The 16,629-nt window shown below is 26.3% G+C and overlaps 1 protein-coding gene across 1 annotated transcript; it reads left to right on the plus strand.

Annotated features, from left to right (window-relative positions):
- The first annotated feature begins 379 nt into the window (after window positions 1–379).
- Window positions 380–4,456, plus strand: LOC125831096 (uncharacterized). The gene is made up of 5 exons (XM_049510284.1): window positions 380–501; window positions 985–1,219; window positions 1,334–2,029; window positions 2,399–2,486; window positions 3,945–4,456. Exons 1-5 carry the CDS (start codon window positions 380–382, stop codon window positions 4,454–4,456), a joined length of 1,653 nt encoding a protein of 550 aa, XP_049366241.1.
- The last annotated feature ends 12,173 nt before the right edge of the window (window positions 4,457–16,629 follow it).

Below are 16,629 nucleotides of genomic sequence, written 5' to 3' on the forward strand. Positions count from 1 at the left end.
GAGGGTAATTCTATACATATGCTCACATTAAAATTATATCACAAAAATAATGTTGTATAAAAGCAACTAATTTCTTATTTATATTATAGGTAATTATTATTTGTGCGACGGAGGATATACAAATGGAAATGGTTTTCTTTCACCTTACCGAGGTTATAGATATTGGTTAAGGGATTGGCAAGGTGAAAATCCACCACCTCAATGTCGAGAAGAGCTTTTCAATATGAAGCATGCTAGAGCTCGTAATGCTATTGAAAGGACATTTGGTCTCTTGAAAGGACGTTGGGGAATTCTTAGAAGCCCTTCTTGGTACTCGGTTAAGATACATAACAGGATTATTAGCGCTTGTTGTTTGATACACAACTTTATTCGTAGAGAGATGGAAGTGGATCCCTTAGAGATCGATGTGGAAGAACAAGTAGAATATCAACAAGATAACATTGATGTTGTTGAATCATCTCAAGAGTGGACCACATGGAGGGATGAGTTGGCTCAATCAATGTGGAATGCTCACTTAAACAATTGATCTTTCCATTATGTTGTGCTTGTTATATGTTTTATGCTACATTTGAATTATTCTTCCCTTTAGTTTTTGATATTCTTGTAAGATGCATCGACTTTTAGCTTTTTATGATATAAGAAACAATTACTTACATTAATTTATAATGTGTTTAATTTATTTCTTTTTTTTGTTGTATTTGTATGTTTTTAATTTATTGTTTTTGTACATTGAAGTGTATGAATTTTTTTTATGATGCTAACTAATGATTTGGAGATACTTTCGCTTTTTATGATGGTAACTAATACTAACAATGATTGTTTCACAAAATTATTCAGACAAATGGAAATTCAGAAATCTTCAATGCAACCACCAAAAAGATCAAGACGAAGACGATCAACACCGTCAACTCGAAGGACATGGACTCCTACGGAAGAAAGTACTCTTATAAATGGTTTGAAAGAGTTATGTGTTAATGGTTGGAGAGCTGATAATGGAACTTTTAGGCCAGGATATCTGATGGAGTTGGAACACTATTTGCGTGAACATCATCCTGAAAGTGGCTTGAAAGGCGAACCACATGTCAATTCTAAATTAAAATTTTGGAAGAGAAGTTATGCAAGCTTAAGTTTACTAAAAGGTAGGAGTGGTTTGGGATTTCAATATAGTGATGGAACTATAATTATTGATGATCCAAAAGAATGGGATAAATTTTTAAAGGTAATTAATATTTTGCTATTAGAATATTATTACTTCATATAGATATTTCTTCAGTCTTCATAATTTATAATTAATACATATAAAATTGTCATCTTTATTTTATTGTTTGTCTAGGATGAACCTGGTGCAAGCAACATGAATTCTAAAAAATGGCCACTGTTTGCGGATTGGGAGGAAATTTTTGGAAAAGATAGGGCAACTGGGGAACATGCAGAAGGGCCACTGGATGCTGTTGAGGATATCTTAAAGAGTCGAACATCAGGACTTTCTACTGATATGAGTTTAGGATTTCTTATCAATGTTGATGACGATGAATATGAAGATGAATCTAGTCATGGACCTAATGCACCTACTGAAGAAGCTGAAAATACTGATACAGGACATAATTTTACTCAAACAACTGAAAATGAATATGCTGGAGGATCTCCTCGTGAACATACTGGACCATCTGAAAAGCAAGGTAAATATGCTAAAACATCTTCTTCTAGTGTCAATGAAAAAGAAAAAGGCAAGAAAAGAAAGAGGGTTGTGGAAGATGTTAATGAAACATTTCTCAAGAGTATGACGGAAGTTATGAAAAGCTTTACTGAAAGCCAAGATAAAAGAATTGGTTCGTTGATAGACAAGATTGGAAATCGTGACCACTCTGATATGCGTGGTCAAATTTATTCCATCATTGAATCTCCTACATTTGATTTGTACACCATAGAGCAACGTATCAAAGCTAAAAAGGTTATCTGTGAAGATGTCAAAAATATGGAAATCTTTTTACGTATGGGTGAGCTTGAGCGCCAAACAATGATGTTCATGGTCGTCAATGATAAACTTTGAAGTATGATAAGCTTGTGTATATAAATGGTGGCACTAGTGTGATAGTTTTTGCTCAACTAAAAGTTTCAAATCAAAACTTTGATTGGAGTGCCATTTTTTGATCCTCTAGTTATGTTCACACTCTTTTGTGTATGACTAATGTAGGTCATGAGGATGCTAGAATCTTTTGTATATGTAAAATCTATTAAATAGATTAATTCTCATGTAAAAGTTAAGTTTGTTGTAAGTTTGTTACTAGTTATCAATTTTTGTGCAGTTGCTTATGTTGCTTCCCTATAGTTTTTGTCTCATTTTTTCTACTATGGTAGACCAATTTTTGGTCTTGTTTTTTCTGTTGCTTTGATGCAGAGCTTTTGTTTCAGTTTTGACAGGTGTTTTGGTGAATATTTACTGAAATTTTACTCTTGTTTTAGCTGTTGTTTTAGTTGTAGTGTTGGTTGGTTTGTTGTATCCTGCTGGTGCCTCTGTTTAATACTGGAAAATGTTTACTGCTGGTGCCTCTGTTTACTGCTGGTGCCTCTGTTTAACAACATACAGCAGCATACACGCATCATAACTTATCCCATTATAACTTGTATTCAAACCAAACGACCCGGTGTTTTGGATGCTATCAATAAGTGGAAGAATCCAAGAACCTAATCCAAGTTTAACTTGGTTTTCATTTGCGCGTCAGCCTCCTTTGTGTTTCTCCTATTTCCAAAGTTCTTTCCAAGTGTGCAATTGTTGTAATATTTTCATTTTGATTTCTTGTTCCTTGATCTATGTGATTAGCTGTAATTCCATTTCCTCAAGGAATCCTTCATGCACTTGGAATTTGCTTTGTTCCTGATCAACAGTTTCAGTAGTATCCTGTGAAGGACCTAATTCCTTTGCTTCTTGCAGTGTACTTCTGTAGTCAGATCTTGCAATAGACAGTAAGGAATTGGTTCTTCAGTAGTTCTTTGCCATAAACACAATAGACATGTTAAGGAATTGGTTCTTCAGTAGTTCTTTGTCATAAACAATATCTGCCATTATTGAGACATGTTTAACATCCAGTTCTTGCATCATGTTTGTTATATTTGTTAATCATCAAAACTCCATATGTGGCATAGCTAAGGACTCATAGCTCATAGCTCAACATGACTGACCTTCAATTATCACCATAAAGTTTCTGAATTAGTCTACCTCCTATCCTATGGCCCTCTCCATGAATTGAAGCTTCAGTACTATCGTAATAGTAAATTATTTGAACTGAATATTATGGCCCTCTGGTACATGAGATAATAACTTTGGTGCATACATGATTTCTTCTCAACTTGTATTTGTAAAATGATAATGCATCGCTTTCCACTTTTAGTTCCGTTTTTTCTTTTGAAGTGTAACCTTGATATTGCAGGCAAATTTGACTTGGGAACATATTATATTGTTCTACAAGAGAGTGTTAATTGTTGTGAATGTAGTTACATCAGTTATTGCAGCTATATAGTTACATCAGTTACCACAGCTAACATTAATTCCATTGAAGTGAAAGATTTTTGGACTTCTCATAATAAAAGTGGAATACCTACAATCGTGTTCAGTTAGGAATCACTAAACCCATACATGCGCCTTTTGATGCATATGGTTCAAAAAAATTGTGAATCAATGTATAGATTCTAGTGCTCGTTCTTTTTTTCTAGAAAGGTTCTTTCTTACTTTTAACGAAAGGGTTTTTCTTCGATTTTTCAATAAAGACGAGTTTTTACTCCTTCTATATATTTTTGATTTTCCATTATAAAATTAGGCTATTCAATGAACTCAAATAAAACGAGGTATTTTCATTGTGTAATCATCAGTGAAGAAGTTATTTTAAAAAAAAGTTAGTGAAGTATCAATTATCTTGGGAATATCTGTGTTGGATTTATTTGTCCAGAATTTGATTTTCAGGCAAATAGTGAGCATCCTATTGCAAAAGCAGTTGTGGACCATGCCAAAAAGTTACGCCTGAAGCACGGTGCTGAAAATGAATTTCACTCTGAGATAAAGAACTTTGAAGTGCACACTGGAGCTGGCGTAAGCAGAAAAGTTGGAGAACGGAAAATCCTAGTCGAAAATAGGAGGCTTATGCATGCTTTCAACGTCCCAGTAAGCAGTGAAGTTGATAACTACATTTCAGAGCATGAACATTTTTCTCGGACTTGTGTTTTGGTTGCTGTGGATGAGAAAATAGCTGGGGCTTTTGCTGTGACTGATCCTGTAAAGCCAGACGCTGCACGCGTTGTTTCTTTTCTCCACTCAATGGACATCACAAGTGTCATGGTGACTGGTGATAACTGGGCGGCAGCAAGAGCAATAGCAAGTGAAGTGGGAATTCAAACAGTGTTTGCTGAAACAGATCCGCTGGGAAAAGCTGATAAGATTTTCTATGTTGGATGGATTGAGTAGTTAAATTTGGTTTTAACTAAAACTCTACCAAAGAAATATACAAAAAGTTAAATAAGAGGGTATTTTTGTAATCAAACCACTTACTTTTAGAAAGTATTATTTTTAGTACAACAAACCAAACAATCAATAAGAAATAATACCAGGATAATTAATCCCAGTATAACTAATCCCAACATAACTTATCCCAGCATAACTTATCCCATCATAATTTGTATTCAAACCAAACGACCCGTTAGTGTATTTTTCCAACGTGGGATGTAGGTTCAATGGCAAAGGTGGAACTCAATTAAGCTTTGCGCTGCCCTCCTCCACAAGTGTTTGAATCCCCTCGGTATTATTAGAGAGAACACAGTTATCTTAGTTGATTAATATATTCTTAACAGTAACAATAAACTTACGCCATCTACTTCAGATATTCTTCCAGAAAGATATTACTACTATATAGTTATAAGAAAATTGAGTCCGGAGTCAAAAGGGTAACTTTTTTCTTTCAAAAAACTAAAACGACACATCAAAAAAAAAATTAGCGATTTTCTTCTGACAAAAGTTGTCATACGTTAAAAAAAATAAAAATCGCTGCCTTAGCAGCGAAAGCAGAGATTTTCTCAAAAAAAAAAAAAACTTTTTTTCTTTATAGCAGTGATTTTGTCAAAATAAAAATAATCTTTTTTTCATTATAGCAGCAATTTTGGTTAAGAATTTAAAAAAAAAAAGTTTTTTGTAAAATTTAATATTCTTTTATTATTATTTATGATATATAATTCAATTTTTCTCATGCTTCAACAATTTTATTGAGTATATTGTCCGTCTTGTTTATCATTTTTATATTATTAATAATTAACAATAGGCATGAAAATAATAGCACTAGGCATGAAAAATGCTACCCCTGCAGCGATGTGCAAGGAAAAAAAAAATCTGACTCAGCGATTTTTAATAAAAAAAAAGAAAAAAAGTTTTTAGACAAAATCACTACTAGGGGCAGTGATTTTTCGTCATTGTGCCAGAGGGAAATCGCTTCGTTAGGAGCGATTTTGCCCTTTTGATTTTAAAAAAATTTAATGTGTATTTTTAAAAATTTTGACAATTTTTTTTGCCCTTTTGACTTCAGACTCTAAGAAAATTGGCCGTCCTGCACCCAAATGGAAACGTGACGATGTGATATTTTCTACTAAACGATAAGCCTACCAAGTTTGAATATATATCCGTCTCATCATATCATGGAGACTCTTATAATTTAGATTTATTTGATGCATTCGTTACATTAATTTATGGACAAAAAATTGAAGGAAAATATATTTTGATCCATCATCTTCACCAGTCCGACAATTCAATTCAAATTATATGGTACAGATTGGTTAGTTCTTAACTTGGATCAATAATTGGTTTAGACAGCTTTGATTTAATTAAAATATGTACATGATAGTTTTTTCTATAACGTAAATGAAAATTGACTTGAAAAACGTGTATAGACTATAGAAGCTTAAGATGGAGATATATTGCTGTGTTGTTCACGGATCTTCTATTATAAATAAAATAAATAATAATAAGATTGTAAAATGTAATTTGCACATATATATTTGGCGTTGAGTATGGAAGTCGGTTTAATATATTTTTTGTCATACATCACCTCAATAAAGGGTCTTATAATCAGTAATTGCAAATGTAATAACATATAGAAAAGTGTGCCCCTTGTTTAATTAATCTTGTCTTGCCAATTTTCAGGAAATATTTGTCCATGTATACATATCAAGATAGGATAGTATGGACGACTAGAATTTCAATTTTATAAGTATTTGAATTTTAGAATGATGATTTTATGTGATAAGTATTAATATTTCTAAATTTAATATATATATATATATATATATATATGTGCGCACGCGTGCGCATTATTAGCTTCGCTTTAATGATTTTTTAAATTGAAAATGAGTGATATTGATTTTTTTTATTTTTCTTGCTCTCTTCAGCAACTTTCCGAGGCAAAAAGGTAAAAAACTTATTAAAGATGGAGCTTTGTTCATAAAACAAGCGCAGTCAAAAGTTTAAGACGACACATCTATATTTTGTCGAGATAAAAATTTATTTTACGTGAGTCCACTACCATCACAAGCTAGTAAATTTATCGTAACTTCTAAATATTATACCGTCCAAATAAAAAAATTAAAAAGTAAAAGAAAATATTTGAATCTAGTTGTGGCATTACACTAAAAATACGTTTAACATACTAAATTATCATTTAGTCTTGTGGTGTTAAACATGTTACGTGAAAAGTGTTGAAATTAGAGAATTGTTAAAATAGAAAATAATTAAGTATTTTTAAAATTAAATTTAAAAAAAAACGTAAATAAGTATTTGTAAACGGAAGCACAAATATAATTGTATATTGGAAATCTCTATCAAAGATGAAGTAATCAAATGTAAGATCCTCCATTAATTAGTCGCTAATGGAGGCTGAACATCGATTTCTCAACTTGATAGCAATAGACAATAAATAAATTACTTATAATTAATAGTTATCCGTCCAAATCTTTGATCGACCTAGAATTACGTAGTGTCAAATAAGTTAAAATCAATATCATTGATTTGATCATGTACTATTTGGTGACATTGACCTATTTAACCAACCAACAAAAAAAGTATTTGGTGACATTATTGCTGTTTGGAGATTAACTTAAATGTGGCAATTAGGAAGTTAGAATTGAATTGATCACTAGCAACTTTAACAAGTTCTGTACGTTTTTCCTGAAATTCACACTTACGTAATTTCTTTATACTAAAGTTGATAATGAGTGGAATAGAAACTCCGTGTGTAATGTGACTCATGAGTTACCGTTAAATAGACAAATGAAATTTTAATTTGCTATACTTGATTTTCGGTCCTAATTTACTTCCTTTGTTTTAATTTATTTGTTTAGTTTTGACTTATTACGAAATTTGAAAAAGAAAACAAAAAGACTTATGAATCTATTGGTTTTACGGAAAAAATAAATAAATAAATATAGGAAGTATTTGTCTTTTATGAAATTTGTGATCTTAAACTAAAGCTATATAAAATGAACCAAAATATTTCTAATATTGTTGTTTAAACATATGTAGCATGTGAAATATTAAAATTTAAAAATAGTTAAAAAGAGTAAGAGTTATTTTTTTTTAATTAATGCATGTGTAGTAGGTATAAACATTGGTTAAGCTATCAAAATGAAAATCAACATCAACTTTAAAGGTTGTCTATGAATTTACTTTGGTCTTCCAAAAATATCTCATAAATCTTGGGCAAGGATTGTACCAAGATGGAAGAAAGATAGTGACCCATAAACTAATCGAGTTTTATGCACTGTTCATCTAAATTTTGTATTGGTTCAATTTTTCCATTCATTTGGTTATTTAATAGTCATAATCTTTTGAATGTTGACAATCTATGAATGTGTGACATACAATTTTTTTTTGTCTATGTGGCTTTATTATATATATATATATATATATATATATATATATATATATATATATATATATAAAAGGAGAAGAAAAAATGATACATGTCATCACCACAAATTATCAGTATTTTACATGATTTTAAATATATGATAGGATAGGAAAAAAGTGACACATGTCATCACCATAGAATTTGTGAATTTGAGTTTTTTAAATAATTTAATTTTGTATTAGTTAGTTATTTTCAATTTAAAAATGTTTAAACAATCTATAAACTTTTCAAACGTATTCTTTTTTTAAAAATTAGAAATAATTGTTTTCTATAATAATAATAATAATCATAATAATAATAATAATAATATAATAATAATAATAATACAAAAATCTACTTTTACAAAATTTGTTGTTTCAAAAATGAATTAATCTTCATTTTATTATGACAATTAATTAGATAATTTAGCTATTATTTAAAAAAAAACTCAAACTGAATGCCAAATAAATCCAATATGAAATCCGTAGTTAAAAAAATACAAATAGCTTAGTCATTAATTAAACTTTCAAACTGATTGCCAAAACAATTAAAAAAGAAAGAAATATAAATTTTATCCCACTTTTCCACATTGCTAAAAAAGTAACACATGTCATCATCATAGAATTTGTGAATTTGAGTTTTTATAAATAATTTAATTTTGTATTAGTTATTTATTTTCAATTTAAATTTAAAATTTAAAATTGTTTAAACAATCTATACACTTTTCAAACGTATTCTTTTTTTAAAATTAGAAATAACTGTTTTCTATAATAATACTAATAATATAATTAATAATAATAATAATAATAAATAATAAATAATACAAAAATCTACTGTTACAAAATTTGTTGTTTCAAAAATGAATTAATCTTCATTTTATTATGACAATTAATTAGATAATTTAGCTATTATTTTAAAAAATTCAAACTGAATGCCAAATAAATCCAATATGAAATTCGTAGTTAAAAAAATACAAATAGCTTAGTCATTAATTAAAATTTTAAAACTGATTGCCAAAACAATTAAAAAAGAAATATAAATTTTATCCCACTTTTACACATTGCTAAAAAATAGGATCCAATTAACTACTAACCAATTTATTTTGAATTTTGAATTTTATGCAGCCCAATTAAATAAATAACTGTCAGATGTATCAGTTATCCAAATATTATATAAAGCCCTAACTTAAATAAAAATTACCACTTCAAAATTTCAAACAGCTTTAAAATCTTTTGCTTGCAATTGTTGAAAGGAATTTAATTTTCATTAGGCAAAGAACTCCTAAACTTCATTTTGTGCAAGTAAGTTGCCAAATATTTTTATACTTTTCTTTGTTCATCAAAATTGAATTATAATTAACCTTCATTTGTCTGTGATTCTACTTCAATTTGTGTTTGAAATTATGATAGCAAAGAGCAATATTAGAGCAAAATTATGACTCCAAAATGATGCTCATAATTTGGATTCCCATGAAATGTTTGAATTTTCCTTACACGAAGAACTAGGCTGATGACTTCAGAAAATGGTGTAATTTACCTAGCATATGTGACTCGATATTTCTTTGACATTAAATCTTCATTACCTATGCTTCCTATGAATATATTTGTAGCATGTAAAAAACTTCAAATAAACACTAATTAAGAATTTTTGTTCCATATATATTTTTAAAAGACCGAAATAAATGTGTAAGTTAGTTGTGATGTATGCGTAAATGTCGTTAAAAGTAAAATGTTCACTTTCACACACACGAAGGATGATGAATAAGTATGTTAAATATATCACGGTCTGCAAATATACATTGGTGAGTTATAATCGATGGAAATGCTAATGTTATTAATAATGAGTAATCATGATGACACATCCGTAGGTTGAAATTTGATTTGCTTTATGAGGCTAATAATTGTATTCCTCCCTTTACATATTTTATTTATAAAAGAGAATCAACACTTACGCAATTATCCTTTTTAATCTCAATTTTTATTTTATTTTAGAAATAAAGGAATTTGTAAATATCTTATTAATCTCAAAATCAAATTCTTTATAAAAATTCTATAAACAAATAATTTTGAAATTAGCAAAAAATATATCTATACAAAAAATAGTATCGTGGATAAAATTCTAATAATTTACAACACAATTGATTTTATCCAAATAACAAAAACTTAAATAATTTTTTTAATTTTTTTTAAAAACTTCTTTAATTGAAAAATAGGACATTAATTTTTTAAAGAGTAATTTTAAGTTTGGTTTGTAGTGTTTAAATCATAGACGAAGATTTAAAAATCACCGCTAATCCTACTTTTCTCACTTTCTTATGATAGTATTCTATTTTCATGTAAATATTTTTAATAAAGGATAAAAAAAATTATTTTCTTTGTTGTTGTAGTATATAATAAGAATATAAAATGAATGATGCTTTACAAAGTGCTATTTTCAAATTTTCATTTTTATAAATGTTATCCTTATCATTTTTTTCATTCTACCACATAAAATTTTCTCGAAATATTTTTAAATCTAATATAATAATTGACATTATTGCTTTTATCATTTTTGAATTAGAATTGACTTGAAATGAACTGACATGTATATTTTCACGCTTCTCTCATAATATAATGTTGGTAGTGCTTATAACTTCTCAAGTTTAATTTATTAATATTAAAAATTAAAAATAATACATTAATTATTTATATAAAATTAGTTTACCATTTTAAATTTAAATCTTAATAGTATCTATAAGTGTTAAACTATACTGAAGAATAAAATATATACCTATTAGAAAAAAAGACTAAACAAATAAAAATTTTCATAAAATGAAGAAGAGAGTAATAGTAAATTAAAAATTAAAAATAATTGATAATTTAATAAAGATAAATGCTGATAGATTAGTTAGTGGAGAATTTTAAGGGGTGGTTTTAGTGTCCCATAATAATTTTAAATTTAAAAATAAATATTAAATATGAGAATTTTAATTTCAAATTTTTAATTGTGAAGTGAGGATAGTTATTGATTTCAAAATTAAAAAAAAAAACATGCAGCACGTTAATTAAAAGAATTTTAAGGATTGATTTTAGTGGGTAGTTATTAGTTTAAAATTTCAAAATACAACATATTTATTTACTACAAAAAATCATATAATAATAATAATAATAATCTATCTATATATCTATGTTTATATAATATGAGAAGAAAAAATGTCACATGTCAGCGCCAAATTTTTTAGAATTTTAAATAATAATTAAATATTATATAAATAAATAAATATTATATAACTAATTAAATATTATAAATTAAAATTTGAAATAAAAATTGAAACATGTCATCAACTTACACAAACAATGACAACTGTCAACACTTTTAAAAATAGATATAAATACTTTTTTTTTTAATCCATTTTATAAATTAGCTAAAAAAATATTATTTTGTAAAAGGTTGAAAATTTATTATCATGATAAATATATAAGATAATGCTAAAAAAACTGATTTTAAAAAATAAATAAAATTATTTTTAAAATGATTTTAAATCGATTCCAGAAAATAGGGAATAACTGTATGTGATTCCTTTTTTATGGGAAGTTATCATATATTTTTAATGTGAAATATTTTTAACTATCTTTCCGCAATTTCTAAATTTAATATTTTAAAAATAATAAGAAGAATTCACTATTATTTTAAATAAATAGATTGCTGCATTTATATATAAAATGTTTAATATATTTTAAACATGATAAGAAGAATAATTCATTTATATATAAAATCCTTGCCATTAGAAAAACTAATAAAAATATATGTAAAGCGGTAGTCTATATATCTATATCTCATTATTAACTTTTAAAATTGTCAAAAAATAAAAAGTTAAAAATTGCAAACACAAAAAAAAAAGTTACGTAAAAATGCAAACACTAAAAATAAAAATTGCAAACACTATAAAAACATTGCAAAATCTTACGCTTACAAAAATTACAATTTCAATACCGAATTAATCTTTATTTAGAAAAAAAAAATTATCCAATTAAATAGGGAGTTTTAAAACTTCTTTTCCATGTTGCTAAAAATTAGGATTCAATAACAATTAACCAATTCATTTTGAATTCTAAATTTTAAGTAGCCAATTATATAAATAAGTTACCGATAAGTCCTAATTAAATATAAGTGGTCACTTTAAAATTTCATTAACTTTAAACTTTTGGATTTAAGATAAATAATATTTATCTATATCTAGCAAGCGTTAAATTCTATCTTGAACAATATAACAAATATAAGTCATTTAGCAAATTTAAGAATTCACAATATTATATAATAACAACATTAAATTAAGTTGAAAATTGTGATTCTAAAATATATGGCACAATTTATAATTTTCAATTTATTTTAAAAAAAAATTTGAATACAAGATAACTATTATTACTCATAATATACTCAAGCGGATAAATTCAAATCAACAACCTCTCATTCATATTCATATGTTTTCTAATACAATTCAAATTAAAAATTTTAAAATATCCAATACAAACTTTGAGTAAATCTAATATGGCGGTTGTATTAATTAAGATTATTTTTACCTTTAAATCAATTTTATATTATTATATTTTTACACAAATTTAATACTAAAAAATATTTTGAAAATATTTTGATTTTAACTAAAACATATATAGAAAATGTATTAACATGCCATTTAATTTCATGATATCAAATATTTTATATGAAATGTTAGAATTAATAAATTATCAACATCATTTTTTTTATTCAAACAACATAAAAAGAACAAAGTACAAACACGTAAAAATATTTGAAGCATCTCATATTTGATCAAGATAAAATATCATAAAATTAATAGTATCCTTAGAAAAAAATCACCATAATAAATTATAAAACTAAAAGATATAATATTTTAACACAATAAAATAAGGTGTGAACTAATAATATTAATTTAATATGCTCAAATAAATAAGTTAATGATTAATATTATTGTATTATTAAATTAAATTCTATTACTAAGTGTATAATACATTTTATTAGTTATTTTTAATTATAAAATTATTACATTTTAAATTATCCGCGCAACGCGCGGGCATGTATACTAGTATATACGGTGATATTCTAATCAAGGTTTGAAAAAAGAAAAAATACACTATTAGAACTAATGTCATTGCGTATCTACTCAAGAAATAAATAAAATTTCAATAAATTATTTGACGTACTTGACCTAAAAAAGAACAATGAATTATTGACATAAATAGTCTTTGCATGAAATGATACACATTTTTTTATCCTTTTATGGAAAAAATACACATTTGCTTAATTTGAACTTCATTATTTTTGGCTAAATTTTCTCTTCTTTTGGCTAAAATAAATAAAGTTTCAATTAGGTGTTATAAAATTTTCAGAAAAAAAGAAAGAAATATATAATGGAAACAAATAATTGTTGCATCTAAAAGAATAAAAAAAACATATCCAGGATAAAAAAATATATAATGTATATTAAGAAAAAATATAGAAAAATTTAAAACAAACAGTTCATTATATTGATTTATGTCGCAAATACTAGTTGAAAATACCCACTTGAGAGTTAGTAGTTTTTTTTATTTTTCTTTTCTCTGTCGTGCCTAAATGAGAGCAAATTCATATTATTGGCGTCTAAAAATGTCGAGATTATCAAATTACCAAGTTTAAAAAAATTAATTAAATCAACATAGAATTTAAAATGTATTATATTAAATAAAACTTGACAAATTTCGAAAATCCCGATCAGTTCTGCCTTTCAAGATTTTATTGAGATGTAACACCATGTGATTGAAGTTTTTCATTTGGGTGATTAGCCAATTTGTTGAGTCAATTATATGAAATTATAAAGAGCAACTTTCACATATAGCAAACATAAAAATCATATTTATATGTTATAGCTATAGTTTGTATAATTGAGCTTCATAGCAAATTTTATGTTTGCTATGGATCATCAGATTGTATAACTCGTTGGCAAAAGTTTTAGATTTGTATAATTTCACTGGCAGACCATTTATATAAATCGTTGGAAGCCTCTCGTTTGTATAAATCACTGGCAGTCTCTCAATTCAATTTTATGTATGTTTGTATATCTGCATAAAATTTGAATTTGTATACAATTGAATTGAAATAAAACATTTGTATATCAAATCTCTCTCTCTTGCTTTATACAACACAAATTATACATTGTAATTTGTATAATCTGTGTTTGTATAAAGCGAGAAAGAGAGAAAGGTAAAAGAGAACTGGGCAGGAGAAGATATGTATTTGTATAATTATAAGTGTATAAGATGAAAATATATGTATTTGTATTTGTATATACAATTTTCTCTCGCTTTATACAAACACAAACATATTTTATACATTTGTGTTTGTATAAAAGCGAGAGAGGCGAGGGAGAGAATGGCGAGCGAGAAACCTAGGGACAGAGGCAAATATCAATTATTTACTATGAATTACAATTAAATCAAATTATGATTATAACATTTAATTTGAATTACTAATTTGTTATTTTATACAATTTTCCCAATTATAATCACACTCTTTGAAAGTTAAGTCAAAGGCACGCCGTAAAATAGTTTGGAAATTCTCAATGAAAAAATATCAAATCAAGGCCCAATTTCCCAAAAGACCAAGAAAGTATAGGGCATGTTTGGAAAGTCATCCTAGTAATTGAATTTGGTGTAATTGATGTAATTACATTGTTTGTCCTATTTGGTTGGACATGTAATTACTTGATTGACAGGTAATTGGTGTAATTGATAGGGATAATTACACTCTCCAATTCACAGGGAGAGGTTGTGAATTGCTGGTAATTACATTTTAATTTCTTCTTTTTATTTCTATTTTTTTTTTTTTGTTTTAATTTTTTTTTTTTTTTAAGTTCTTTTTTTTATTATTATTCTAAAAATTTCTAAAAGTTTATTTTTTATTATTTATCATTTCATTTTCTTCTCATTCTCAATCTTACTTCATGTGATTCTATGCAATTTTTTCGTATTATCTATTTCTTTATGTCATGCTTATTTTCTCATTAGCATAATTTTATTAGTGTTCTGATTTTTAAATTAAAATAAAATTTATTTTTAAGTAAGGTTATAGACTTACCTTTTTTTTAAAAAAAAAAATTCATATTTATGTATGTTATGTTGAAATTTGCGGTAAGAGTATTATGTTAAATTTTTTGTTTTGAATTTATAACTTATGTCATATTTTCAGTTTCATTTGTTTTCTTAATATTGAATGTACATTGCAAGTCATTTTTAATTAAATTATCTTTTTGTCAAACATTTTAATAATTTATGACATTTTATTTATATATTAATCTTTTTATCAAACATGCATTTCACGATGTTCGTAGAAACTTCATACTTTTAGTTTTTATGATCAATTCAATTGAAATATATTAATTTGAATAAATATAAATCAATTATTTTTTCATAATCTTAGTTAAGAACATATGTTTATTAATTAATATATATCTTAAATATTTAATTTAATATCGTTTTTAAAGTTTCTTATTTGTCTAGTATAAATTTTAAATAATTAATTTTTATTTTTAAAAATTAATATAATTTTATGATTGCAATTGTGTATCAAAAGTCCAAACAGAACATGTGTAATTACATTGTGGCATCCAAACAGGATATGTGTAATTACACTGAGGCAAACAAACAGGTTAGTGTAATTACTAGACTGGTAATAGTAATTACACCAATTCCAATTACCAGGTGGCTTTCCAAACAGATCCTAATCAAAATTTTCTCTTCAAATCATTTCATGTTCGTTAAGAAATTACTTGAGTTTACTATTGTATCTTTATTTAACATTCTTTTAAAATCAAACTTTCAATAAATAAATATAAATTAATTTATTCTGATTAATTAAATTAACCAATGAACATGAGTTAATCATTTTGATTTACCTATGTTAGTCAAATCATATTTTCAAGATTAATACTCTCAAGGGTAAAATAGGAAGATAGTGTCATTTATGCATTGATTTTGTAAAATGACAAATATTTTCTCTGTTCTTTTTTACTTGTCACTATTTGACTTGACACGCTCATTAAGAAAATAATTATTGATATTGATAGTTTACCAAATTATCCCTATTAAATAACTTTTAGTGTTATGTCTTGAAAAATGATTTGGAGAATAAATATTTAATGTTGAGGATAAACCTTGAAAAAATTAATTATCTTTTCTTGATATGTAAAAAGTATCAATAAAAATACAAATTTATTTTAGAACTAAATGACAAATAAAAATAATCAAAGAAAGTATTGAAGACCAACTATTTTTAGTAAGAACGAGATAAATAAATAGAAACTAAGGCAGCATTTGAAAATATTGAAAATATGAGAAAGGTTAGTAATTTAGTTGGTGAATTACATAATTTTAGATTGTTGGTAGGTAAGATTTTGATTCTCTATTCTGTAATTCCCTGTTAGTTAGCGTTTGGCCATAGATTTTCAAATATTCTTGGCAAATATTATTTGGGTAAAAATTTGGGTGAAATTTCACCATGTGTTTGGTCATAGTATTTGGGAAATATATTTCACTTTAAAAAAAAAAAATGATTTATACCCATAAGTTTAAAAACTATCAAAACTAACCATAAATTTGTATTACAAGTCAATTGAATTTTCGTTGCAACAAATAACAAGTAGTGTCCATAACACTACAGCAATGTGGTAGTTTGGAGTGAG

This window comes from Solanum verrucosum, unplaced genomic scaffold, assembly GCF_900185275.1.
Source record: "Solanum verrucosum unplaced genomic scaffold, falcon-dt-bn FXZP01000049.1, whole genome shotgun sequence".
Lineage (NCBI taxonomy): Eukaryota > Viridiplantae > Streptophyta > Magnoliopsida > Solanales > Solanaceae > Solanum > Solanum verrucosum.